This window comes from Galeopterus variegatus, unplaced genomic scaffold, assembly GCF_000696425.1.
Source record: "Galeopterus variegatus unplaced genomic scaffold, G_variegatus-3.0.2 Scaffold876, whole genome shotgun sequence".
Classification (NCBI taxonomy): Eukaryota; Metazoa; Chordata; class Mammalia; order Dermoptera; family Cynocephalidae; genus Galeopterus; species Galeopterus variegatus.
This window is the reverse complement of record NW_007726987.1, coordinates 241,736-269,308: the sequence shown is the minus strand read 5'-3', so window position 1 is coordinate 269,308 and position 27,573 is coordinate 241,736. Positions and strand designations below refer to the sequence as shown.

Sequence of the window (27,573 nt, the reverse complement as noted above, 5' to 3'; positions counted from 1 at the left end):
CACTTCCTCAGAGATGCCTTGCCAATTGCCCTAATGAGGTTGAATCCCATGTTATAAACTCCTGCTCCTCTCTTTCTTTTTTTTGCATGCATAGTTGAAATTTTATATCCAATCATATAATTATTTAACTGATGTCTATTTTCTCAGCAGAATATAATTCTGCTAATGCAAGGCCTTTTTCTAAATTTACTCCTCACCAAATCCTCAGCACAGGCATGCTGCTGGTACTCTGTAAATATTTCTTGATTGAAAACACAATAAAGTTCCATGAGGATTCTCAAGATAAAGACATTAGAAGGTCTTTAACTATAATATTTCCTTCAATGCATGCAATATAATATATTCATCTAAAAGGTAGGTATAACTAGAGAGGTTTTTCATAAAGTCGTTCTTCATGTCTATTTTTCTTCAGTCTTGTCTTCTTTTCTTTGATTTCACTTGTGATCTGAGCATAGGAGCTGGTGATGAATGTGAACAGAATTCCCTAATAAGAATTTGCTCTCAGATTATACATTGAGAAATAATGCAATTTCTTCTTCTTTAATATCATTTCCTTGCTGTTCATTAGCATTAACATGGCTATTATATACTAATACCAGAAAATTCATTCAATATGTCTCTGCCTTTTTACGTGTATCTCTGTTTTCCATTATTTTATTACCATAGATATTTGCAAATATTACATTTCCTATAATATAAGAAAGATTAACTCTAAAAGTACTCATAATTTCATAGGAATAAACATGGAAAATAGATCCTAATGGCAAGTTCATTTAAATCTACAAATATCTGTTTTGTAGGTGAAGTTATTTTAAAATGTTGGGTGAATAAAAGGAATGCAAAATTATTTTAATCTTTATAAGACCGCTAATGTGAAACAGTAATCAGCACTGTAAGAGACCAAGACTACCAGAGGGGGAGCAGGATTTTACAAATGACCTACATCAGTTTTTTACCAAAGGCGTCTCCAGCTATCAGGTCAGATTCAAGCAGCTGAGGCAATTCAGGCTGCCCCTGCCAGCACTGTAAAAGGGGATTGGAGAACAATGTAAAAGGTAATCCAGAGCAAGTGTGGCTTTAAATAATGAGGACTTCCACTAAATATCAGAATTTTAGAGTGAATGAAGTGTAAAAGATTATCAAGTTCAAATCCATTATTTTATGCATGGAACAAACCAAAGTTAAGAGGGAACAAGTCATTTGCCTAAGGCCACAGACCATGTTGATGGCACAGTCAGGACTGAAAGCCAGTTTTTTAGTGTACAGTTTTTTCCACTACATTATGTTGCCTGACCACATCAGTTCTCTAAGATTCTCTAAAAAAAAAAAGAATCTAAACAATAAACCCCACGTCCAGATCACTTTAGTAATGTGAGAACCCACAAACATTTTCACAAAAACAGTAAATGGGCCACATCTTATTGGCCAGCAAATATTAATATGAACAAGTAACCATTACCCTCTGTTTACTTAGCGTTCTTTATATTTCTCAAATGCACATGAGAAACATTAACAAAACTAATTTTCTAAATGACAGTGTTTCTCTGTCACCACATCTCCTTCCTGAGTTAAAAATGCCAATACAGGCTTTTAGGTAATAATTGCCATTTATAAAGTTCTGGCAATTTTTTGCAGAAACGGATATTGACACAAATTCATAGAATAATGCTACATCAGTGGTATATTTTTCAACCAGCTCTCCAATAAAATGAAATGAAATAAAGTTCTGGTCTGTAGGACTTGCTGATTCTTGTGTTATAACTACAGCTACCATGGCTGATTTCCAGCTACCAAGTCTATACTAAATCGCTCACAAAATTCCTGAATATTTAACAATTGGCTTCAGTGCACTAGTCAGAGGCAACTCCTGTACACCACTAATACTACAAGGAAACCGATAAATAATCAAATTCAACCCATTCTTTTAATGAAGAGGAAACTGAGTCTCAAAGGAAGAAAGTGATTTGCCTCAAGGTCATGCAGTGGCTGAGCAGGCATTAATACCCCAGTATTTCACCTCAATCCCCCTCATCAATTAAGTAAAACTTTATGCAATAGAAACACTCAGTAGTCTTCATATGATTGTAGAGAAGTGCCTCTCAAAAGACCAGCAACATGAATAACTCCAGAGAGCCTCTTAGAAATGCAAATTTGGGGCTCCCCTCCAGATCTATAAACCATAATCTCTTGGGCCAAAACTGTGTTTCAACAAGCTCTACTAGTGGTATAGATCAAGGAGAGAGAACCTTTCCTCAACACCCACCTATATTTTGTTTATGAATGATATTCAATTACAAAATCTAGGAAAAGAGCTATTCTTTTTACATTCGTTAAAGTGGAGATACTTCATCTAAACCTTCTATCACAAGCCTGCAATCTTTCACATTTTCCAAGACCTAACTTTTTAAAATAGCTTAGATTTTTTAACAAGAAAAAGTTGAATTATTTACCTTCCAATTCTCAACCACAATATTTTATAGAACAAAACCTAACATATAATTGTATGTCTTAGCTCTGTCACTTTTAATATTTCTTTTAAGAAAAAAACATTTTTTTAAATAAATATTTATGTTTCAAGGTCTGCCTTACCTCTTTCACAAATTAAGGCAGTCAATAGCAACAGGGTGTCCTCACGCTAATCCACCTTGTCAACTGATTACATAGTTACGTATTTGTGTTTTGGTTTATCTGCTACTTTCTATTGTTTTGCTATGTATTCCCAAATCTTAAAATGCAGAACAAAGGCAAATAAATATTGTCTGTTTTGTTTTCCTCTTGTGATATTTTAGAGGTTGGAAAATTTACAAAATAAATATCTTTTCAGAATTCTTGTAAAAGCATTACAAAAGAGAAAAGAAAATCAGGTTAATAGTTTCCCAAAATTTAAAAATGCCCAGCTTAAGCACAATTAAATGGCAAATATGTATACTGACATTACTTTGAAAATAATCAGACAGCAATCTAAAAATACACATCTATGATTCTTAATTCATTATTCATTATTAATTTCATTTGGAGGGTAAACTTAAATCTGTTTAATTTATTTGCTCAGAAATGAGAGCTAATAAAGTAAGTGTTGGTAGGTAATAGATTAATGAAGATGTTTGGGAAGAGGATTTAATTATTTCCACACTTCCTAGCAAATATAAAACTAGTTGGTGAGAGCAGGTCTTGGCCTTGATAGGAGATAGCTCCACTGGACGAGGCAGTAGATATTTTCAAGGAAACTGGAAGATTCACTTTATAATTCTCCAATTACCTGGTTCTGCCTGAGCCTGCATTTTCCAAGCACTTGCCAGAAAAACTTTGGAACACAGGAGATAATCACCTTGAAATCTACCACGTTTGAGGTTTTTTTTTTTTTTTTTTCCTTTTTGTCTTTTTTCATGACTGGCATCGGATCACAACCCTCAGTGTCGCACCCGTACCGGACTGGGACCGGCAACAGGATCACAACCCTCAGCGTCGCTCCCGCACTTCGCTCAGCCAGTGAGTGGCCGGTCTGTATGTGGCATCTGAGCCCTCGGCGGGAGCGCCACCACACTCCCAAGTGGCGCACTGTAGCAGTGCGCCACCGGGCCGGCCCCCACATTTGAGGTTTTTAAAATTTTTATTTTATTTTATTTTTACTTTTGGGCAGCTGGCCAGTATGGGGATCAGAACCAGTGAGGCTGGTGTTATACAGCTGTGCTCCAACCAACTGAGATAACCAGCCAGACTCACTTTTGAGTTTTTGAGATTCCCTCCACTAATACTGCTCAAGAAAAGTAGCTACTTTCATAAGATTCATCATTGACTTCACCAGCCACACAGTTTGAGAGCAAAATACTGTCATGGCTCTTCATCTTTTGGCTCAGTATATGCAAATCAGCCAGCACTCCCATGTATGTCTGCTCAAGGACCTCTACTTGCACAACAAAAATCAAACAAATACCACTCTCTAAAATCAGCTGGAATCACATCTCAAATTTCAGTCCCCTTGTACAGAAGAGTCTTCCTCACCAAGACACCAATGAATGGGTACCCAGGGTGCAATAACAGGCCCTGCCCACAGAGGCAAGCACGTGAGTTGGAAATGGCACAGAGAGCAGAAGGGCACTTACGGTTGGCACAGCTTGATCAGGTCCTGGTCAGTGGTGCCTGGTGGAAGGCCTCGAATGTACAGGTTGGTTTTACTCAGCTGTTCCCCGCCACTGTTGTTGCTGCTGTGGTTGCTGCTGCTGTTTGTGCTGGGGCTGGGCGGAGCCATGGGGTGGGGAGCTGGTGCATAGGACTGCTGGAAACAGAAAAAGCTGTTACTGGAAAAACAAAAGCCAGTGCCTGTTCACAGGCCAGCAGCGCAACTCGAAAGCAATGCAAGCTTCTCGTCCCCTTCAATGCACACACGCACACATACATTTATGTCACGACTCTGGGCTGCTGCTGAGAACATCGTTTGCTCTTTTCCCCTCTGGCCCTGCATTTGGATCAGCATATGTCAGCCATAAATGGGACAAAAAGAAGTTACCAGGTGCTCCTGGCAGTAGCATTTGGCTTTTGAATTTGTCCCTGACCACACTGACTCACCTTAGACCTGAAAAGTAGAATGTTAACTCTCTCCCTGATAAAACAAAACAGTTCGCTCCTGGCACCCAAGCTCTGTCCCTAGCTTACTGATGACAGCCAGGCATCTTTGGTTTGCCTCTTTCCTTCGTTCCCTCCTTTTCTCCAAGGAAATGTCCTCATATTGTTTTCCTCACCATTCCCATCCAGCACAATTTCTGACACATAGAAATCATTCTATAAATAGTGATTTTATAAATGAATAAATTACTAAATGAATGAATCCATCATAGCACTTTCCCCATTCTCCAAATTGCTTCTTCATGCTGAATGTCCCTTGTTTGCAAGACTGAGTCACCATTCCCTCCTTATACTCAAGACTGGCTTTCGATTAGTCCAATCCAGGGTCTCAGCCTAGGCACGATGGCCAATCTGGACAGGATAATCCTCTGTTGTGGGGCTGTCCTGTTCATTGCAGGATGTTCAGAAGGACCCTTATCCTTAACTCACCAGATTCTAGTAGCACCCATCTCCCAGTTGTGATAAACAAAAAATGTCTCCAGATATTGCCAAATGTACCCTGGCGGTGGTAGGGATCTCCCCTATTAGAGAATCACTCTTTCAATCGGTCACACCATTTTATGACAAAATGAAAATGATAAAATGACTCCAAGAAACTTGGAATATACAGTGTGAGGGTGTTTATAATGACACATGCTAAAATTAGTAGATATATTTATTCATTACACTTATTTCTTTTTTATACAGGCATATCTTCAAAAGCTGTCAAATGACACTGACTGTCTTGGTCAAGTCCCTGCCATGTTTCTTATTGGCCTTGTGACCAATAGATGGTGCCTTAACCTCTCTGAGGTGCAGCTTTCTCATTAATATAAATGGGATAATAATAGTACTCTCCTGTCATAGGGTTTTTAAGAAAACACAATGAACTGATACAAACAACATGGGTCCTGGAAATTAGTAAGCACACAATAAATATTAACAAGAATAACAATAATGTTAGTATTTGTGGTTTGTATCTGCCTTGCCAGTGATATTAGTCTATAAAAGTATCCCAGATTTTCTCAGTTGTATCCCTGAATCTTACCCAAAGTCACACTGAACACATTCATCAAGATTCCGCTGGGGGAGTTTTTGGCTAGGTTCTAACCCAAAGACTGATTAGCTGTTTTATCAGGGTTGGGAGGTGTGTACTCATCAAACAGTATGTTTGGGGCACAATAGCAAAAAAAGTATTTATTCAGAAGAGGTGAAACTATAAAACTTTTTGTGCCATCAAACAAAGCTAAGAAATAAGAGGATAATTTGAGGGAAGAAAAATGTACATTGTACCTCTGTGGTCTCATTCTAAAAAAAATTCTTAAAAACATAATGGGTAAATTGTACAGATCCTGGGAATAGAGCTGAATGTGGCCTTGATCACAGAGAGTTGAACTCTTTAGGTAGGATCCTGCAGTGGCTTCCCAGTAGACCCATTAAACAGTCCTTAAAGCCCCATGTGATTCTTTCTCTGACTATCCCTCTGATCACTTCTTGCACCAGACTCAATCCCACACCCAACCTTTCACCCTTTCCATTCTCAGCCTTACTCTGCTTGATTGGCTTTACCCATCTCTGTAATTTCAAATTAAGTATCACCCTAAGCCCTCTGTTATTTTCCTCATAGCTCCAGCATATTTGGACTCTGTCTAATGTGTTTTTGGCTTACTTATTTAATGCCTGTCTCTAACACTAATATGCATGCTCCCCAAGGGCAGGGAATGTGTCAACCCTTATATGAAAAGCACCTAGCCTAGTCCCTGATATATAGTGAGTGCTTACTAAATACTTAGGCTACATCATGTACAATAAAAAGGGAATAAGCACAGCACTTAGCCTATAGAGACAGGAGGCCAAGTTTCAGCAGCACCCAGCCTTATTTCTTGCTGTAATCTTCTGCTTTACACCTTCCAGGATTTCAGATCGAAGTGCCACTCATTACACCTGTTCTCTCATCTCCCCATTCCCCACACCAGCCACCCATCACAATTACCCCATTTCTTTTAGCATTGCTGTCATTCTTCCAACCTCAGTGCTAGAAAACTTAGTGCTAGCTTCATCTGTTCTCTAATTCTAAATCTCAGAATATAGTCAGCCACCAAAATTTCTGACAGGTTCCTAAAATCATCCTTTTTTTCTGAATTCACATTGTTTCCCTAAGCCATCTCAATATGTAAAGGGCTTCAAGCTTCCCATATGGTCTCTTTTCCTTATTAAGCTTCTTATTCATGGGTGGAGGGATAACAGAAAATTGTTAGAACCCAGAGCCTCCAACTCCCTTCTTTGAAATAAACATTTTCCTCAACTATTTCTTTAAATATAATTTATTTAGCGTCAATATCTTTAATGTAGAATTTTAAAATGAATTACCTAGAAGAATACTTTCTTTTCCAAATATTTGAATTAAATGGTATATATTCATTGCCTTTTAGAATTTAATATCTGCATAAAACTCAAGTTTGTTTGCTGGCATGAAAAGCTATGACTTTCTTCCCTACCTAAAGTATTCTGTTTTGTACCTTGGAATCCAAACAACACTTAAGCTTTACCTCTTTTACAGCTCTGCACACAGTAGGTGTTCAGTACATGCTTGCTGAAGTAGCTTTTTGGTCTATCTCACAATGGATCGGATGGGATTTATCTTTTACTTCCCTTATGTGCTTTATTCTCTTTAAATTTCTCAGGGCCTTTTTAAAGCTGTTTGCTATGACTTTCACCTCCTCTCTTTCCAAATTCTTTGAATTCCATTCTGTACTTAGGCTTCTTTTAAAATGAGACTTTGTTTAAAGCAGTTTTTCCCATTGCATTGCCTTGAAAACCACCAGGGAGCCAGAAAAATGTCTCCAGCTCTATGTATCACAGATTAGATGGACCAGTTCAGACTGAGCCCTTGACTGATCAAATAAGAAAGCACCAGCTACAGAATGATCAATATGTGTTTACTTAATTCTCCCCACAACCCCCGCCCTGAGCTCTTTGCAAGCATTTCCATAACCGGAACACCACTTAGTAAATTGCATGATGCCTAAAACAATAAATGTGCCCTCCAAAGGGCCCAACATATTCACTGGGAAAAAAATTCAACAAAACAATCGAAAGCAACCAAAGTTGAGATGAGGATAGGAAACCTGTACGTATGGAAATGAGATACGTAATTTATAAATTGGAGTGGGAGCACCAGACTTTTAAAGAAAGGATGTATTTCAGAAGCCCTTTGAAAAATATACACAATCAAAGGTAGTTTTCTGTGTCATATTCCTATTAGTAGACTTTCTCAGTGTTATAGAACCAATCAATCCACAGATTTTAATACCCAATACAGGGACTCTTCTTAATCTTTTATATTTCTTTTATCTGTTGATGAAGCACCCATGGATTCAGGTAGCACTCAGGATTATAAATCACTTTTTGGTTTTAAGAATTATAAATTCCTTCCTCTCCACCCATTTCCAAAATAAACATCTTTTAATCAACAAAATGTTGGCAGAAGGTTCCCAGAATGCCTGACAAATGCACAGGTCTAAATTAATTAATTTGTGAAAAGCAAAAGCAATTTTGTATGCTCTGACTACAAAAGACAGATGACCAAACCACAGCATCTTTAAAAAAAAAAAAAAAAGAGTGTCAATAATCTCTAGGGGTTAATGAGTTGCAGCAGCCACTTTCCTGATTAAAGCAGCTCTGCTTCCTTTCTCAATTCTTTGTCTTTAGATGGAGTTGGAATTTTATCATTGATTAGCTTTTAAATCATTTTGTGGTGCTGAGGAAGAGATTTTAAAATGTTAGTAAAGAAAAATATTTTCCTTCAGATAAAATTGACTTTGCTATATTGCTCAAAGTCACAGTTTATAAATCCTATTTAGGAGTAGGGAGGACTTGCAGTCTGAGGTTACTGAACACTGTAATGCTGTGCTGTGACAGGGCAAGGGGGTTGCTATGAATTTGCAGTGTCAGCTTGCTTAGAAGCAGTAGAAATCACAGATTTTCAGAAAAGGGGCTTTGGATGACACTCTGATTGAAGGAGAGAGACAGAAGACTTCTCTTGAAGCTGTACATGCTTGGCATGTATGCAGATTTTTCATAGATATTTATTTATGGTGTTATTGCTGGGAGAGTCTGTTAGGGATTTTGGAATAGGGACTAAAGCCCCTTAATCACACATTGTGGCTGCTAAATCAGAGGACCAGTTTCAGTGTCCTCTTTAGGAAATTAAATAAAATGACCTGGCATCCACTTTGGAAGATGCTATTCTTAAAACGATAATTCTAATAATTATAGGTAACATTTGTTGTGTGCTTGCTAAGTATTTTATACATTATCTTCACAACAACCTAATGAGGCAAATATTTCTCTCATTTTACAAATGAAGAAACTGAGGCAGGAAAAGGGTAAATGATCTTCTCAAGGTCACACAGCTGGAGCCCCAATTTAAACCCAGGTAGTGTGATTCCAGAAGCCATGCAGTCTTCTGCAACACTACAGAACTTCAACTCTTAATGATATGGGCACCAATAAATATAAATGCTTCCTTCAAGTAAACCTCTGGAGGAAGACACTCTGGCAGAAGCTCCGATGCATCTAAGCAGAAGCAAGAGGAAAGGAATGATGACGATCAACAGCAGACAGTCAAAGTGAAGGTTAACAAGCCTTTTCTCTCTAGCAGAATTTAAATGAAGTCCATCTTAAAATTTAATTTCAAAGGGGAAGTGACCATCAGGACTCAGCATGTTATGAGTTTTTCAAATAAAGTCAAACAAGGGGGTTCATTTGTCAAGATTCATGGTTTGTTATTTAATGATAGAAAAATGAACTGGCTTGCAGATCACCCTAAAGAGCTGATTCATTTAGTGTGCTTTGTTAATACATCTCATTTTTCAAGTTTGAAAAGTGAATCACCCAGGTCCTCCTACATTCTTGTAAAATGTGTGGTTTGTGTGTATAGTTAGAAGGGAGGTCAGTTGTGATTTTTTGCTCTGCGTATTTAGGAGTTGGATTAGAGAGGACTGTGAGCTGTTCTTGTTTGTATTTTTTTTTTCCTCTTTGTTTATTTTAACAGAAAACATTTGGTACACCCAATAAATGTTGCTCACACATCAATAAGGTAAAGCAAATCATTAAAAAATCATTTTTAATGCAATGTCAAACTATACTCAATGAATACTTGTCTGTAGGCAGGTTTGTAATTCACAGACACTAGCCAGATACTTTTAAACCAGGGCTCTCAACTTTGACACTGCTAACATTTTGGACAAGATCATTCCTTGCTGTAGGGACCTGCCCTGTGCATTGTAGCGTACTTAACAGCATCCTTGTCCCCTACCTACGAGATGCCAGTTGCACTGCCCTCCCCCTAAGTTGTGACAACCAAAAATGTCTCCAGAGATTGCCAAATGTCCTCTATGGGGGTGGGGGGGAATCTCCTCTAGTTGAGAATCACTATTTTAAACAGACCCATCCCCTTTTCTTGAAAGGCCAGTATAGAACCCCTCAATGAGTGATACTAACTCAATGGCTAAAAAACCACTTCATTGAAAAACCCCACAACCAAATCAAAGTTCACCTTCCTACCCCAAGTACAAATAGCGCTCATCTCCACTCTTTGTAACCAAGATGTCAGTATGCCACATTTCATTTGCAGCAGAATAGGTCTGAAATATACTTCTCCCTCTGATTGAAAACATAACTCTTTTACAAAGAGAATTTTAAATATTTTTTTGCATGCAGTTCCCTTTGGCTGGGAATCACAGGGCCTGGATGCCAAACTGCAGTCAATTCTATTGCCTGCATCTGGTTGCTGGCAGGATCCTTCGGCAGTTGGTCTGGTGGTTTTGGAGTAGCCTTGGACTGCATCACACAGCAGTCTGTTCTGCTGATGGTCTCCCAATTTGTTTTTATTCATCTCCAGTGCAATAGAATTTGTACTCTTTTATCCACTCAAGGGTAAAGCCCTGGATAAAGCCTCTCAAGGGACTGACATGCCAACTCTTTTACTATCCAAAAATGAATACAAACCACATTCTTGTCTTAAATCATACATTATTTAGCCTGCACATACACATGCAATCCATTGCTCAGTGGATAATGCTGCTGCAGGCTATTCGATTCCTCTCCCAGACTGTAATTTCCACATAACCTTGCATCTGCAGACCTCTCCTCTAGTGAACACACCATGAGAGAGAGAACACGGCAAGAGCACTGGTATGGCTATAATAGCCTCAAATGAGGGGGAATATGAATACCGTCCATGCAAGCAATAACAAATGCAGCTAAATTTATATATAAGGGAAGCCATGCAATTTTAGCCATAGTTTCATGAACCAAATACATTATGGCTTTGCAATTTTATGCTAGGCAATTGCCTCTCCATTATCTAGAATATTACAATTGTTTCAATTATGACTTTTTATAATAGAGTTTGGTGAAAACCTGCCCTACTTCTCTTTTCTTACTCACAGCAAAGATATGAAAATGAGCAATAGAGATGAAACTCCTCACAAAAAGCCATCATTTGAACATTCTCTGTCAACTGGCCTAGGTAATAGCAGCTGTCAACAGTAGTGACATGGTGCTTAAGAGCTCCAGACTGCCTGCTGTGAACCCAGCTTAGCCACTAACTAGGTACTTCAACTTCCTGTCATGAGCAAAAAAAGGGACAACTATCATTTTACTTTATAGGACTGTTATGAAGCTAAAATATATAAATTGCACGTATAATATTTAGCTCAGTGCATGGTACAGAGCCAATATTCAATACATATTTATTTTTGTTTTATCATCATCACCATCATTATCATTGTTGTCATCATCATAATGAGGCAGATCTTTAAGATAAGTGTTGCTTTCTCAGTTCTAGTTGGAGTACTTTACCTGGAAGAAGATGCTATAGGAGCTAATCATTTTTTTTTTAAAGTATGGGGGCCACTATTCTTGAGATGAAATGATGTCATTAGAACTGTGGTTTTCCATTTTCATCAAGAACCAAAATGCAATAACTAAACAGTGATGAAACTATCATTGTGGATGGAATGGCTAATTAGGTTCAAGGTGTTTACAAATCACTACCAAGCTTTTAGTAAAATTCTGTTAGGATGAGATTCACTTTTGCTCTGAATATTAGTTTTTAAGAAACCTCAACAGTTTGCATAATCACACATTGCTCTGTGCTATTTACAAATAGGCTTAATTTAAAGTCATTGAATTCCATTCAGAGGTTTAGATATTAAATGACATTTTTTAAATCCATGGTACTTGAAAACACAAGTTAACTTGTTATTGTTCAGTTGAAGCACCTATAAACCAATTTCATTAATAAATGTACAAGCTAGAGAAGAGCGGCTGTTGTAAATGATGCTGATGGCCTTTTATAAAGATTTCTAATTCTCCAAATGCCAATGGCATCTGGTCTTTGCCCAACCTCTCTTTTAATTTGACCAACTCTTAATCTTTTAAAGAAAAACAAACCAGATTAACACACACTTTATATTTTGAGTTACTTATGGCATTAGTTTTAAAAAGTCAAGTTTATAACTTCGAAAATAACCCAAACAACTCATGATTCCAATATTGATAATGATTGGTTTCTTGTGGAAGAATGAGCCATAATTGGTTCATGTCAGCTACACTATGAATAATAATTATTAGAGTCAGGAAATTTCCCAGAAGTACTGAAAGTGACCATAATCCCTGAATGGAACATCTGCTCTGTTTGTTCAGAGGACACCTCAGAGATCAACCCAAATGCCTGCTCTTATGATGGACTAGAATCACTGGGCAAAGAGGGAAAACCCAGATCAGGTCACAAGCAACTGTTCATGGAGCTGTCTGGTATATCCAATGGTCAGCATCTTAGTGCTGAATGCAACCAGAGAAAGAGTAAAACAATTGTGCTCAGAGTCACATTCTTGCACCTTATAAGATATGGTTGCCTACACTTTTTAGATTAGTTTTTTTTCCATAGTCTCTATATTTTAGTATTTTTCTAATTTTGCTTCTTTAATAATCTGTTTACAATCCAATATTTTATTTCCCTAAAATTACAATTAGAAATATTGCCAAAAATTAATTCCCCTAACTTTCTTGTATATGCCCTCCTAAGTAGGATAGAGACCAATAGATGTTGTTTAAAGAGCACCACCATAGATATGTTGAGGTAATACTTTATTGCAACTAATGAACTCTTTCAAACTTTCCTCCTTCAGTTGTGAAAGTCATGGCTCCAGATATAATGAGACATTTTCCTATTCAATTGACTAATTTTCATATTAACCAATCATTAAGTTGCTGGTAGCTAATGGGTGATAAAAATAATACATTTTGTTCCCAACCATGTATAACAAAAAATCACCGTCAATAATGGAAAGCCAAACAGAACGCCAAATAGTTTAAGCTTTTTTGATAAACCAAATGTTTCTGTCAATTAAATGAGAATTTTGCTTCTCTGAAAGTGAATCTATGTTGATTCAGGAGCAGTGCAATAATAGCATAAATAGCATGTACTATCAAATCTAATTTCATTATCCAGGTTTTCTTCCCTACTCCATATGTTTCCAGCCCATATGTAGCCTGTTTCCTTCTTTTTCCCAGTACTTACTCACCATTCATACCACACCATAGTTACATCTGCATTTATACCTTATTTTATCTTTCTTCCTCATCCCACCTGGAATGCCTGGGCTATACTACTACATCTGATTCTAGGGTGACTCTAAAATTTATCTTACAAACTGGGACACATTCAATAGCAAAAGTGGGAGGCATTAGTAATTAAACCAGTACACAAAGAATAAATTTAGACTGTCCAAAGCAAATTGCATACGTACCTCTAGGAACACCTAAAGTTCTACCCCATTCATGATATTTTCCTTTTATCACTTTAAACCTATTTTATTTCCATCTCCTTTTAGTTTCCACATCATTAAAGAATAGCAATGGCTAATGTTAATTGAATACATATTATATGCCAGGCACAGTTTTAAGAACTTTATACTTATTGATTTACTTCCTGATCTCAGAACTCCTGGAGGTAAGTACTGTTATTTTTACCATGCTGAAGATGAGAAAACTGAGACTCAGGAAGGTTAAATGAGTTTCCAAGGTTGTTCAGCTTCTCAGCAACATATCCAAGACCTAAAGCTAGGTAGTCTTCACTCCAGTTAATTCCAGGGTGTACTCTCTATAAGTGCAGTCCCATATGGTAACCACGAGTCACATGCAGCCTTTTAAATTTAAATATAATTAATTAAAAGTGAATTAAACTAAAAATTCAATTCCTCAGTCACACCAGTAACATTTCAAATACTCAAAAGCAAACCTGGGTACTGACTGCTGTATAGGCAGACATAGAACATTTCCATCATTATAGGAAGTAGTACGGGATGGTGCTGTTATAGATTATCCTTATAGTTACAAGGCATTGTCTCCACAGTATACACATGGACAGTACCTGAATGTGCTCAGAAAGTAATAATCACAATTTCTATTCTACTGTCTTTTGTGTTTGTTTTTTAAAGTGCAATTTATCTCCTTTCAAGAGAGACCATATTAAGTTTAGATTTTGCCATACGAAATCTCTCTTTCAACAGATACTTCCCCTGACCAAAAGTAGATATCATTAAAAGAGATTTCCAGGACTGAGGACACCAGAGTTGGGAAAGGGGGAGGTGGAGAGGGGATTAGGGAGAAACTGGTAAAGGGCCAGCCACAAAACATATTTACATTGTATAATGGTAAAAATTGTTTTAAAAATTTTAATAAAAAAAGAGAAGTCAAGGGGAAAACGCACACCTAAATATATAAAAATTAAAAATAAAGGAGACTTCCAGGAAGTAAAAATATAATCTCTGGAAAGAACAAGATGTATTTTATTTATTTTTAAATAGTAACCAAGTTTCATTTGTGCCGTAAAATTCTAAATACCAAGAAAAGAGAGCAATGGAGATTACCCGTTGGTACAGAATGTCTCTCTCTTTGGCAGATGAGCTCATTGCCTGGGCCACTCTGCATTTTCAATATTACATCATCTACTAGCCTGTACAACCCCAAAGAGGACCTCCACCCCCACCCTCCAGGTAACATACTATTCTACTGATCTTATTTCTCTCCAAACAGGACCAGTGCAAAAGAGGCAAATGTTTTCTTACTGAGAACTACTAGAACAATTCAGAAAATTCAGAAATAACCTATACTTCATGACATAAAATAGTTTTGTTGCTTTATTAGCTAATTCATTCATATTTTATTGATGTAACAAAATTAAATGTGAACAGAACCTAAGCTTTTAAAGTTCTAAATCTAAGAAATTTGGACTATAAAACTTGATAATTTCCTCAGAAGACAATGTTAGGGCACAGATCAAAAATGTGACAGCAATTAATACATGCAAAGTAATTGCTTCATTATAAAAATTGAAAGGACAGCATGCACAAATAATTTTCTATGAATACATTTTTAACATTTATTATATTTGGGGCTATGAGATGGTAACTATGAGAATAAATTAATGCTAAAGTTCAAGAAAAAATTGTCTCATGATAAAATGAATATTAGGCAATTTATTTTGTCAAATTTATTATTTTTATTTTTTATAATCAGAAATGTATTAGATATTTACACATTCAAACTTCTATTCCTCATCATTATAAAATTCTATGAGGACTTTCTTTTTCCATATATTTTAAGTCAATCCACCTTGCGCCTTAGGCAATTTCTCAAAATAGCATAGACACATCTGGTTTCTGATGCCTCTTCTCTTTGTTGTGTGATTACTGAAGATTCTTTTTTCTGCCTGGTGATACTCTACGAGAATGAACTATCCCCAATAATAAAACAGCCCTGCTTTTCTTCTCCAAATTGCTCTTGTCCTTTTCCAAAGAAGTGATTGGGCTTCAGAGATTGGCAAATAGAGGGTGTGTGCCCTTGACTAATGTACTCTCCAAAGGCTTAAGAAGAAGAGAGCATTATTATTACTGTGCACGGCTGTAAACATAGATCCTGAAGATACACCCACCACCCAAGTCCAAGTCCTGCTTTTTCACTTATGGTATGTCTGGCCTTGGGAAAATTACCTATCCTCTTTTGCCTCAGTCTCCTTATCTGTAAAAATGGAAATAATAACCACCTTATCAAATTGTTAAACATTTAAATGAGGAAAGCACTGAGAATAAAACCTGGAACACAGTAAGCACTCTACACATACTATAATTATTAGATAAATCCTAAAGCATTTTCATAATGCCCATTAACATGAACAATAATGTTCTTCTGTGTAACAGGTGTATTGGTCCATTGACTGACATAGTGAACTCTGCTTTGCCTGGTTTAAAATCTTATAACACGAAGTAAAAAATCTATTGATACTTGTCAAACTGAAATTCTCTAAATTAGAAATCAAGAAATGCCCTTTTTCAGTGGGACAGTAGGTTCAGTTACTACTATTCTAGCTACTGATACTAACTGCACTCAGATAAACTCATGAATAGACCCTTGGAATAGTTTTTATTTATTTTTTTTAATAAATATAAACTCTCACAAAGAAAGTCATTCTTACAGTATACAAATTCTGGGAAAATATCTATAATTCATGGTAGTACTCACTAAAATAAGATATATGTTATTGTCAGTGGAAAACACTTACTGGTTAAATAACACACCAACTACTAAATGTCCATGCACTTAAGTAAAAGGAGTTCTATATACAGATAATAAACTGTACCAATTTTATACCTTCTAACGCTAAAAATAATTAGGTTTTTAAAAAATGTTGCCCTGCAATAATATTCCACTTAAGTAAAAGGAGTTCTATATACAGATAATAAACTGTACCAATTTTATACCTTCTAACACTAAAAATAATTAGGTTTTTAAAAAATGTTGCCCTGCAATAATATTTTGTGAATAACAATGGCTTAAATTATTTATTTCATTTTAATTATCTCCTTAATTTCTAACAAATTGTATGAGATATGCCCCAGGGTAGCTGAAACAAATAGTTTATAGTATTAAAATGGGATAGTAAAACATTTATACATTCCAAAACATTTACTACATATCTCCAGTTTTCCAAGGATGATTTTTTTTGTTTGTTTTGCTTTGCTTTGCTTTGTTTTGCTTTGGTTTGGAAAATACTATGTGGAACTTGGCAAACAGTGATAACGGCCTTTTCTAAAGTACAATCACAAAAAGAGTTTTTAGGAGTGACGATTTCTTTGCTTCCTCAAAAGAAGCCCCAGTGCTTGCTCTATGCAGTGAAAGGCATACTGGCAGAAGTGGTGGATCAAAGAGAAAACTGATAAGATTAAGGGGTGTGTTGTTATTCTGGGTCTCTGAGGGAAAAAATAAATTAAAAAGAGCCCCGATTTATAGTTCTGCTGATTTTTGTCATGTAAGTATATGGCTGATTATAACCTACAAACAATTCAACAACCGAGTCACAACATTTCTGAGAATTTAACAATCATCTCTCCCAGGTGGTACTAGCCAGCTCCCACATAATGGATGTGACCGTAGATGAAATGCTGTTCAATGGCCCGACACCCTAGAATATAGAAACAAATGAAAGAAATTATATGCATGAGTAGTAAAGAAGCAAATAGGAGTACGTTGGGAGGACAGAATAAGAATTTCTTGGTGGCCCCGCCTCAGCTGCTAGCACCAGAAGTCACCATGAGAGAGTACATGGGCAGAATGTGCAGGCTTACTTAATAAATCTCCATGATCTATCAGAGGAACAGTACAGGAAACAAGAATTTCTTAAAGAAAGATGGGACTCAAAGACAGCTTCTCTTTTCATTAGCCAATAGAGGACTCTGCAAAGAAAATATCTTTACTGATGTCATTTCTTGCCTTACAAATATTCAGAGCCTACATTAATCTCTTTGAGAGCAGACCATTAACACTGTGAATTTGATCCCTTCTGAAGCAGAATCAAAACAGAGACAACCAAACCTAGGAAGCTAAACTGAGACAGCATATATTACCAAAACAAAGAAATATAACATCAACTACTGTAGTAATGAAACAAACTGCCTCCTTGAAATTATATTGGTAGTGTTGTAGGTATTCCTTAAAATCAGGAAATAGATCTATTTAACAGCTTGTGTAGCTCAACATTTTAATAAGCTAGGTTTATACATTAACTTTCACATATTCTTACATGTGTATCAGATCACCCTTCTGCATATAGCCTACCTCAAATGGAACTGAAAACCTTGGTAAATAATGGGTAAGTGACTAGTTCAAGTTTACATTGCAGAATTATAGCTTGTTATAGTTCCCTATTACTATTTACTATATTACTCTGTATATTACTATATATCATTATACTATAATGATAGTTTTGCAAATACAGAAAATGTTTCCTCTCTATAGATCAAGTTCCAAAGTCTGCTTGCATTAAGAGTTTATGTCAAGAATGTTGGCTAGAAGAGGGATCTAATTAGAGAAAAGTTATTACAACAAATAAAGACCAAAGATTTCTAATTCTCAGATAACCAATAAAAATTTAATGCAAACTATAACATGTATAAAACAGATCATTAGAACTCTTCAGGTAAATTCAACAATAATATTATAAAAAATCGGTATTATTATGAGAAAATATTTTAAAAGATAAAATATAACCAGTGGCAATTACTCCTTGAACCCTTGGGAACAAAAATAGAAGAGTTTAGGCAAGTTAGGTTAACATAGAGTTCTCAGCACATATCACAAAATAGAAAGCAAATGAAAGATAAATAGAGAAACTTGGTATTATCAAAATGTGGTCAATATTTACCTCTATTAGAATATAAGGGAAAAAGTCAAATGCTAATTCTTAGGAGAATGTCCATTTTCTTCACTATAAGCTATAATCTTCATAATAAGTAAAGAACAACACATTTTACTACTTAGAATGATCATTTTGAGTATCAGAGTGAAAAGAACTTTGGGATGGTCTAGTTTTATAACTAGAGTTCTCAAAGACAATAATGGAATTAATTTGATTGCTATTTCTTGTGGTTTGGAGAAACTGAAGAAAACTATTTAGTAATAATATAGATAAAAATGAGAGAGGGACTAACAACATAAGATTTTCTTTAGTAGCATGGTAGTTAAGGTCTATCAGTAGATTCATATATTAGACATTTTTTTGACACAGAAATATGTTTTATCCAGTGAAAACAGTCACCACTGTTGTTATGTTCTGATTTCAGTGGAAGAAAGTAAAGATTTGCAAAGTGTAGACTATACCACAATTGTAGAACTCTTTCTTAATGCCCCAATCCTCACAATTTGGGCATGCCAAAGAGTAAGAATCTGTCACACCCACCATTGGCCAAGAAGCACTGTATGGAGTACTACAATATTCTACAACATTGTCCATGCATTCCAAACCTGACTATGCTATGTGCAAATGCACATTTCCCTTTATTTGTTTGGATTTCACAAGTCATTAGTTCCAGTAAGTACTAAGGCTTCTGACAAGGTTACGTAGTGTCATATGTCAGCAATTTGAGAAACAGCAACAGATAGACACACCCCTAATCTTGGCCACTGGTTTCTATTGTGGACCCAATCTTTAATCTTGTGCAATGACATAGAAGCATGTTTTGCATTAACTTTCTCTTGATTAGAAGATTGAAAATGGCATGACCTAGTGTATTCCATTTACTTTGAGCTCCATATCACACCCTAGCAGGTCAAATAAAGAAGAGACTTCTTTATGAATGGAATGGAAATGAAAATTATGTTTGTAGTTGATATGCTAATTCTAGTGAGCAACTGATATCCCCATGCCTTCTCCCTACCTAATGTTATAGATCATTTTTTATTGAAGATACAGAGAAATTGGGGAAAACTAGAAAAATGATCACTGACATTGAAAATTTGCTCATTATACAAGTTTATATTTCAATGGGTGGTCTTCTTGTGAATCACAATATATCTTATGTGTTTTACTATGAAATGGAGTGAAAATAATTATTTAACATTTGTTTTGCTGGCAATGTATTATTGATAAATGACAGAGAATTCCTTCAATTGGCAGTAGTTCAAGATCCTTTGTTTACTTCTGAAAATACTTTTCTGAATAAAACCGGTTAACATTCCTGAAACTCCCTAAGTGGAATAATATTACATTTTGAGATCATCATGAGTTTGGTATATACTTCACTGTGGTTTTATTTCAAACCACATATCTGTGTTTTGAACCAGTTTTAAAGCTGTGCTTAAATATATTTCTCAGATACTATGCCAAGCAGAAAAAGAAACATTCTTTCGAACTGGAATTAGGGAATAGCATATTATGGGATCCTAATATATTTCACTAAGATATATACCACTAAGATATTCCCTAATTACAATAATTAGAGAATTCAGATATCATGGGGTAGAGCTAAATGACTGAAGGTAAAAAGTTGAAAACGTAAAAACTGTGAAAGTTGAAAGCAACAGATGTTTAACTCTAAAATAGTCTGCATGGATGAGCCAGAGTTTAAGATCATGTACTTGATTAAGAAAATTAAAGTCTCCCCCACCCCAGGGACTGATCTAGGTTTTGCTGTAACTCAAGCTTACACATTTTGGGGACCCAATAAAAGAATAGTGAAATTTATAAGTACAAAATTACTTACAGAAATGACTATCTGTTTAGAATGAAAAAGAAGTTGCAACAAATCACCAATTTTTAAAAGCTGATAAATAACACAAACATCAAAAAATGCAGAAAATAACAATATTAACTCCCTGACACACTTCAAAAATAGTTCCTCCTCTTTTTTTGCTTTATACCCTTTGTTTGCCTCTTCATATGTCAGTAGCTTCATACTTCTTTCCGAAGAGAAAATAAAAAGATAATTCTGTCTGTCCTCTAGCAGTGAAGAGACATTTATTTTTTAACTGATAGTTTTAAAAAGTTCTTTGGTTTCACCACTCCTTTATGGTAATGGCTTATCAGTTGTTAGCATGGTAAATTTGGGGACAAAAATTTGGAAGAATTTTACATAAACTTTTCTTCGTGCTTTAGATTTTGTGAACCTGTTTCTTCTGCTTCCCTCATCCTTCCAGTGTAGGGGACAAGAGTCCATGCCTCTGCACACTTCTCCCAGAACAGGGTCGTGCACATTCCCACCACGATGCTTGGGACTTCAGCACAGTGGGAACGATGAGTAGTCTTGGAAAGAGGACAGCTAGCAACATTCCACTAAACCCAAACTAAATGCATCTCCTACCCAACTTACCCTTAGCTAAATTGTAAAATACCCACCATCACCTGAGAAAATGGGGAAGCTGTGGTGGAAAGGGACAAGGGCCTTAATTAGTTGTGATTAAAATCTTTCTTTTGCAAATTTTCAAATCCATATGGCCATGTGACCACATTACCAGTGAACGGAAGAATGTGGCTTTTATGGAGCCTCAAGTTTATTCAATTTGGATGGCCCACTGACCACTTTTAAGGAGAAGAATATAAAATAATGACACAAGATTAGATATAGGATCATAGAAGGGGTGGGAGAAAAGGAAAGGCCCTAAAGCCTAAATCATATTAATTTCTAGGCAAACCTGTCACCACTGACTCCTTAACCCACCTTTCCAGCCACCTCTCCATCTCTCCCACATACTAAGAGGTGATATGAACATTCCACCTCTCAGCCACACAAATAGGTGATCTCCCATTTTCAGATGTATCTCATGTGATCATTCACACATATGCTTTCCCACTTGCTGTTCTTTCTGCCTACAATGTGCTTTTAGCCTGTGCCCCTTCATGTTTTCTCTGGACACTTTTCCTGATGGCTCTGTGTGCTGCAGAGCACTTCCAAGCGTGGCCCTGGATCGTGGCATGACCATATCATGCTACATGATGCCTTGAATGTTCAACTCGAACTTAGCGATCATTTTCCACGTGTCGCCTGTGTATTGGTAACTTAACATCTGGATACACCCGTTGTTCTTTTATTCATGGCTATGTCTCATTCAGGCACTGAGTCCTGCCTGTGCTTCCTTCTTAGTGTCTCCCACATCTATCTTTTCCATCCATTCCACTGCTTCTCTTCTTGTCTACAAGCACTTCACTTCACATATGGAGTAACGTAACTCTCTCCAAATTGTGTTTGCTCTTCCCAAGCTCTAAGTAGTCTAATCTATCCTGCACTCAGCCTTATCTTTGCAAAACAAAATTAATTTTCATGCATCATCCACAAGTTAAAAAACAATCCTGAAATGCTCTTCTCAGTCCCCAGATCACCTCCCTTAGACTGATATTCAAGGGCACTCATCCAGTTTCACAAAGTACCCTTGATTATTAGCACACAAAAATAAATTCCTATTTCCAAATGTTTATTGTTACAAATTTATAGTAATGTAATGCTTTTTGCTGAAAAAGAAAACTACTGCTGCACATCTCAGTACCTATTACTCAATGAAAGATTTAATTTCCAAATTGCCAGTTTCTACAATTTGCTTTTTTTCCATCTAAAAATCCAACACGACTGGACACTTATGAGGGTCCTTGCTGAATAATATGATCTCAAAGGGTGGAAATGTATCTGCATAATTCATATTTACAAAGATGTGAGTAATATAAATCTTCGTTATGCAGAGAGAATGCTCCAGTGTGACCGCTCACATCGAAATGGTCTGGGAATTGTTCCTCAGCATTTTTCAGCCATATCCTCATTTTGTTCTATTAGGACAGAAGGAAGAGAAACACCAGACTGATCAATGTGCCAGTGAATCTTATGGCTGTATTTTAGAATGACCGATATTTACTACCCACAGGATAATGGCTCACTGTAGCATAAGGGTGTCCCAGACATGGTGTATTCTTGCTTTATTTACGCCCCAATGCTTGACTGATAGTCTTTCTCATATTTTGCCTTACTTTTGAAAGCACAAATTCTCTTGCCTTATTGATCTCTTTATACCCTTATCATTTTTCCCCTGAGTTATTGGGCATGATGACAGCAGTGTGTCGCTGAGGCTGATTTAACATCATCTCCCAAGTATGCAGCACTGAGCTCAGAGTGGAATATTTTAAGACTGAAACATGTAACACATCTGTCAGGCAATGATACAAATACAGTCCCTTGTCAGAACTAATGAATGAGGTAATCCAGAGAATGGATAAATAGCAGGAAGATGGAAGATGCTGGAAACTATGTTTCGCCAAAAAGCATTTCTGAGTAATTAAATTATTTGGGGAAGAATGGTGTTCCTTTGTTTTGGGTTCTAACTCATTTTTTTTTTTTTTCACAAAAAGACCTCGGTGGTTATCTCTAGAGAATGAAAATATAGTTAGAAGCAGACAGTTATGTACACATTAATGGAAAAAGTGGGTGGTCCTTTGTCTGTGGTCTATCTCATGGGAAGGATATATTTTTCTCTAAATATGTGTAACACTTGTTAATCAGGTAGTTCTCCTTTACTTGATTACAATCCAATTTTTTTGTTTTTGATTTGTAAAACCTCATTATTGGATATGACCAGGCACAGGAAAAACACAGTAACTACAGGGATGGTTTAACAATAATCAGAAATGGACACAGGTTACCTGTCAATAGTGCCTGTAGTGGGTTGAATTATGTCCCTCCAAAACTCATCGAAGCTTGAATTATGTCCCTCAAGTTTTATGTATTAGGAACTTAGCCCCCACTGTGATTGTTAAGAGGATGGGAAATCCTATTATGGTAATTGAAAGGTGGAGCCTTGAAGAGGTGATTGGATTGTAGGACCATGCAGTAGTGAATGGGTTAAACATGGTGGTCAGGGGTGTGATTCTGGGGGCTTTAAAAGAAGAGGAGAATCTGTCTCTCTCTCTCTCTCTCTCTCTCTCTCTCTCTCTGCTCTCTCTGCTTCCACCATCTTGCAAAATGAGACCCCTGGGTCACTGTCGCCACCCCCAGATGGACTTTGGTCTTCCCAGCCTCAGAACCTGTAAGGAGTAAATTTCGTTTTCTTTATAAATTACCCAATTTTAAGTATTATGGTATAAGCAACAGAAACAGACTAATATGGTGCCCAATTCTAAAACCTTAATAGATTTCTCCACAAGGAGAAAATAATATCCCAAATTTCATTGTTTTCACTGAGTGTATATAAGCACATCCCCAAAGGTGGAAGGGAGTAGAAGGATAGGGTGTGTGTGTGTGTGTGTGTGTGTGTGTGTGTGTGTGTGTGTGTGTGTGTGTGTGATTGGAGAAGAGAGGATGGAATGTAGCCTGTAAGGGGAAAGGTTCAATGAAAGGAAGGAAGAGAGAAGAAGGACTTAATGCAGGCATTAATTATGTTACTGGGAAGGAAGTTCCCAAATTTACACAGGATTCACTCATTTATAACTCAAGATGCAACATTTTAAGCAATGATAGAGTTCTGTGGACAGCCCTTGTGCACTCCATTCTCTTCATCTAGAAATAAATGGACATCCAGCACCAAGGATCCAAAAGAAAAATGACCTGCAAGTTGTGCTAAATACCATGTAAGGAAAAGTTATTACTAATCTCATTAAACTCTGGAGGTTCCAAGAATCCTATTATACTACTATTCAGACTATCATTCTTAATATTATCTCAAGTGACACCACGGTGATGACTTAATACAACAAGAATTATATTCATAAATATTTGAGTTATTAAATATTAGTTTATATATACACATCATAGTCTGGTATCCTTATTGAAACTGTACTGCATTTCCCATTATTTCAGCTGTAATTCTTTCTCTAACAAGAGAAGAAAAACGATGCCGATGTTCAAACAGGGTCACCTATCCTTTTCAGTGCCATCTAACCTAATAGTGGCATTTGAACATGCTCTGATAATGACATTTGCGAATAAGGAATCTACTGCTTCTTGATCCATGCTGTTGCTGTATGTGGGATCTCCTCCTGGTTCCCCAGTGGCCAAACCTAGTCATCCTGAAGGCCTCACTCTAATTTCACCTCCTCTGAGACACCTTTATCAGACGCAGATTTATCTCCTCTCTGCTTAAGGCTCTAGGGGACGTTTTCCTCATGCTTCTCCTGGTGGTAAGTATTTTGTGCAATACTTTTGTCCTTCAATGCGTATTTCTACCCCTGGAATGCTGTAGAGTTGAAGACAGGGCACGCAACCTGGTACACATTTGATCCTCAACATGCGCGTGCACGTGCACACACGCACACACGGACACAGAGGGCCTTCAAAAAGTTCATGGAAAAATAGAATTAAAATATAATACAAAAAAATTCATGGAAAGACTTGTATTATCTTTTAATTCTATTTTTTCACGACCTTTTTGAAGTACCCTTGTGTATGTATGTACCTTTGTGTATATATTCATATATGTGTGTGCATATCCATATATATATCCATATATATATATATATATATATATTCTTATAATAAATCTTTTAGATGGTACTTAGTCATTTGCTGGAAGTTAAATTTTACCATAAAAATTTAATCAATAATGATTATTCTTGGGAGTTCAGGGATAATTCAGAAACTTAACCCCCAATAATATTCTAAGTTTTATTAGATAAATCTCTGTTGTATTACATAGTAGTGAAAATACGGCCACTTGAGTAGTAGTTATACTTGCCTTTGTGCTTCTGGGGCCTGTAGTAAGAACAGAAAAGGGTATTATAGAAAAATATGTCTCCTTCATTCTTCTTTTTCTGCAGCTCTCTGCCAAAGCACCTGCTAGCCTGCTGCTTACAGACAACCACAGCATCTGGGCTACCCCAGAAAAGGCATACTGGCTTATGGAACTATAATTGCTCATAATTGACCAGGGAGAATACGCACATTTATTTCAAGTATAGGACAGTCATACATGTCTGTCAAAACTGTGAAGATGAACTTCATGTTTTGGGTCTTACTATATATGTAAAAAGTGGATTTTGCCTGTTACAGAAATGCAGAGGGAGAGAAAGCTCATACGATTTTTGCAATAAATGTAAACAAAGGTCTTTTCTATTACAAACTAAAGGTACGTTTGAATTAAAAAAATTATTTGGCTACCAAAATTGAGATTTATTTATTTATTTATTATTATTATTATTTTTCTGGTCCTTTTTGAGACCGGCCGCACCGCGCTCAGCCAGTGAACGCTGTAAGCGCACCGGTCATCCCTACATAGGATCCGAACCCGCGGCGGGAGTGCTGCTGTGCTCCCAGTGCCGCACTCTCCCGAGTGCGCCACAGGCTCGGCCCTGAGATTTATTTTTTAAAATATTGATTTATATAAGTCAACATAATTGTTACAATGTAGTTTTCCAACTATTTTAGTAATGACTTCTTTCTTACTAATATCCTTTGATGGACATTCCTATGTTTCTTTCTGCTTTGTATCAGATTTGTGCATGTGCTGAACAATAAAAACCCCAATCAATTCAGTTGCTATTTGAGTGGTAATGGAAAAGATCCATTCATTGTTGGAAAAGAAACATATTTGTAGCAAATAGCCACCAACTTTAGTAGAGCAAATTATTTGCACACTGAACAGAGAAACTGCCAAAGCAAAGAACAGAGCATCTGCTGTGGACAAGGGTATAATTATCCTGTTCATCCAAACACCGTTAGGCATAAAAGTTTTGCTCTCTCTCTCTGGCAAGACACTCTGCTCAGACTTTTAACACAACATTATTAGCAAATAATAACCAGTTTGGCAGTCTTGTCAATAACAACAGTATGTTTTTGAATCATTTCTTGCAAAATGGAAAACAGACTGTAATCTGATAAAATAGTGAACCATTTAGGTGCCAAAATAATCAAAAGCATCAATCCTGTCCTGTCTTAAAACTTTCACATACCCTCATAGATTGTTTACCATAGACCTAAGAATTTTTCTAAAGAGGAAATACTGTACTTTTCTGGTTCTAGATTACAATTTATTGCATATTTCTAGGAACTGTTTTCTGATCCTTAATGTTTTCTTTCCCTAGGTGTTGAGCTTACCATTACTTTTCTGCCACCCTACCTTCTGCTAGGCCAGATGGATGAGCTGAAAGAAGTCTGTTTACAAAGAATAGACATGAATTATCAAAGGGATGGCTGCTGTTCTGATTCCGTTGTTGCCACTTCTAACTTTTCTCTGGGGATTCCAACCTGAGATGGGCAAAATACTTGAGTCTACTAATCAAACTGCCTAAGAAAGAAAGGAAGGTTGGAATTCTTTTTCCAATTCCTTACATGCAGTTGTTGTGCTGTCTTTTTTTAAAGGAAAAAAGAAGAAACGGGAATCATGAGGCCATTTCTAATAAATGCCCTTAATAGGCAGGCCTGCTAAAATAACACCATGCCACTGTCTTTCCCCAAATCTTCCAACAGCTATCAGCAGCAGCTGAAAAGCACCAGCTAATCTGAAATTGTGTGTTCTCTCCTGTCAACACTAGGCCACACACACAGTACTGGAAAACACTCAGTGAATACCGAGAATTCTCAGATAGAAGGCTCATCATGTTCCATCATCTTGTGCTTAAAAAATAATGTGTATTTTTTATTGAGAATAAAGAAGCTTTACCATCTATTTAGGTTTCAGTCTTAAAACTTTATTCTTTAGGAGCAGGGGAAAGATTTTAATCAAAAATTAAAGTCAATAACAGAAGCAGAAGTGACAACTTCCCCAAAGGTTGGTGGTACCAGACACTGGCACAAATTCATCCATCTGGGTATCTCAAGGACACATTCCCACATGAGGATCCAAGGGGGAAAGTGTCACAGAACTAACAGATGGGCTTCCCATGCCTAGACCAGCTAATGGAGCTTTTAGGCAATTTGCATACTAGCTGTTAGTGACACAGGTGTGTGTCAAAGACTTGAAAGAGGCCAAGAGAAGACTTACATAGTAATCCAGTTTCATGACTGACTCATGCTTGCAATTTTTTGGGCATGCTGACAGCCAATATTTGTTAGGAGGCTGGCAATTCAGTGGCACCACATTTTTTTTTTTCCTTCTGAGTTACATCTGCAGAAGTTTAGTGTAGGTTCAAGTCAGAATAATTTTCATCCCAGTAAA

General features: G+C 36.7%; 1 protein-coding gene across 1 annotated transcript in view; it reads right to left on the bottom strand.

Annotated features, from left to right (window-relative positions):
• LOC103590790 (RNA-binding motif, single-stranded-interacting protein 3-like) overlaps positions 1 to 27,573 on the bottom strand; it is a 194,675-nt gene that overhangs the window by 44,048 nt on the left and 123,054 nt on the right. Inside the window, exon 2 of the mRNA XM_008573097.1 lies at positions 4,104 to 4,276. Within this exon, the coding sequence (XP_008571319.1) occupies positions 4,104 to 4,276 (173 nt within the window). The remainder of the gene's footprint in view (positions 1 to 4,103; positions 4,277 to 27,573) is intronic.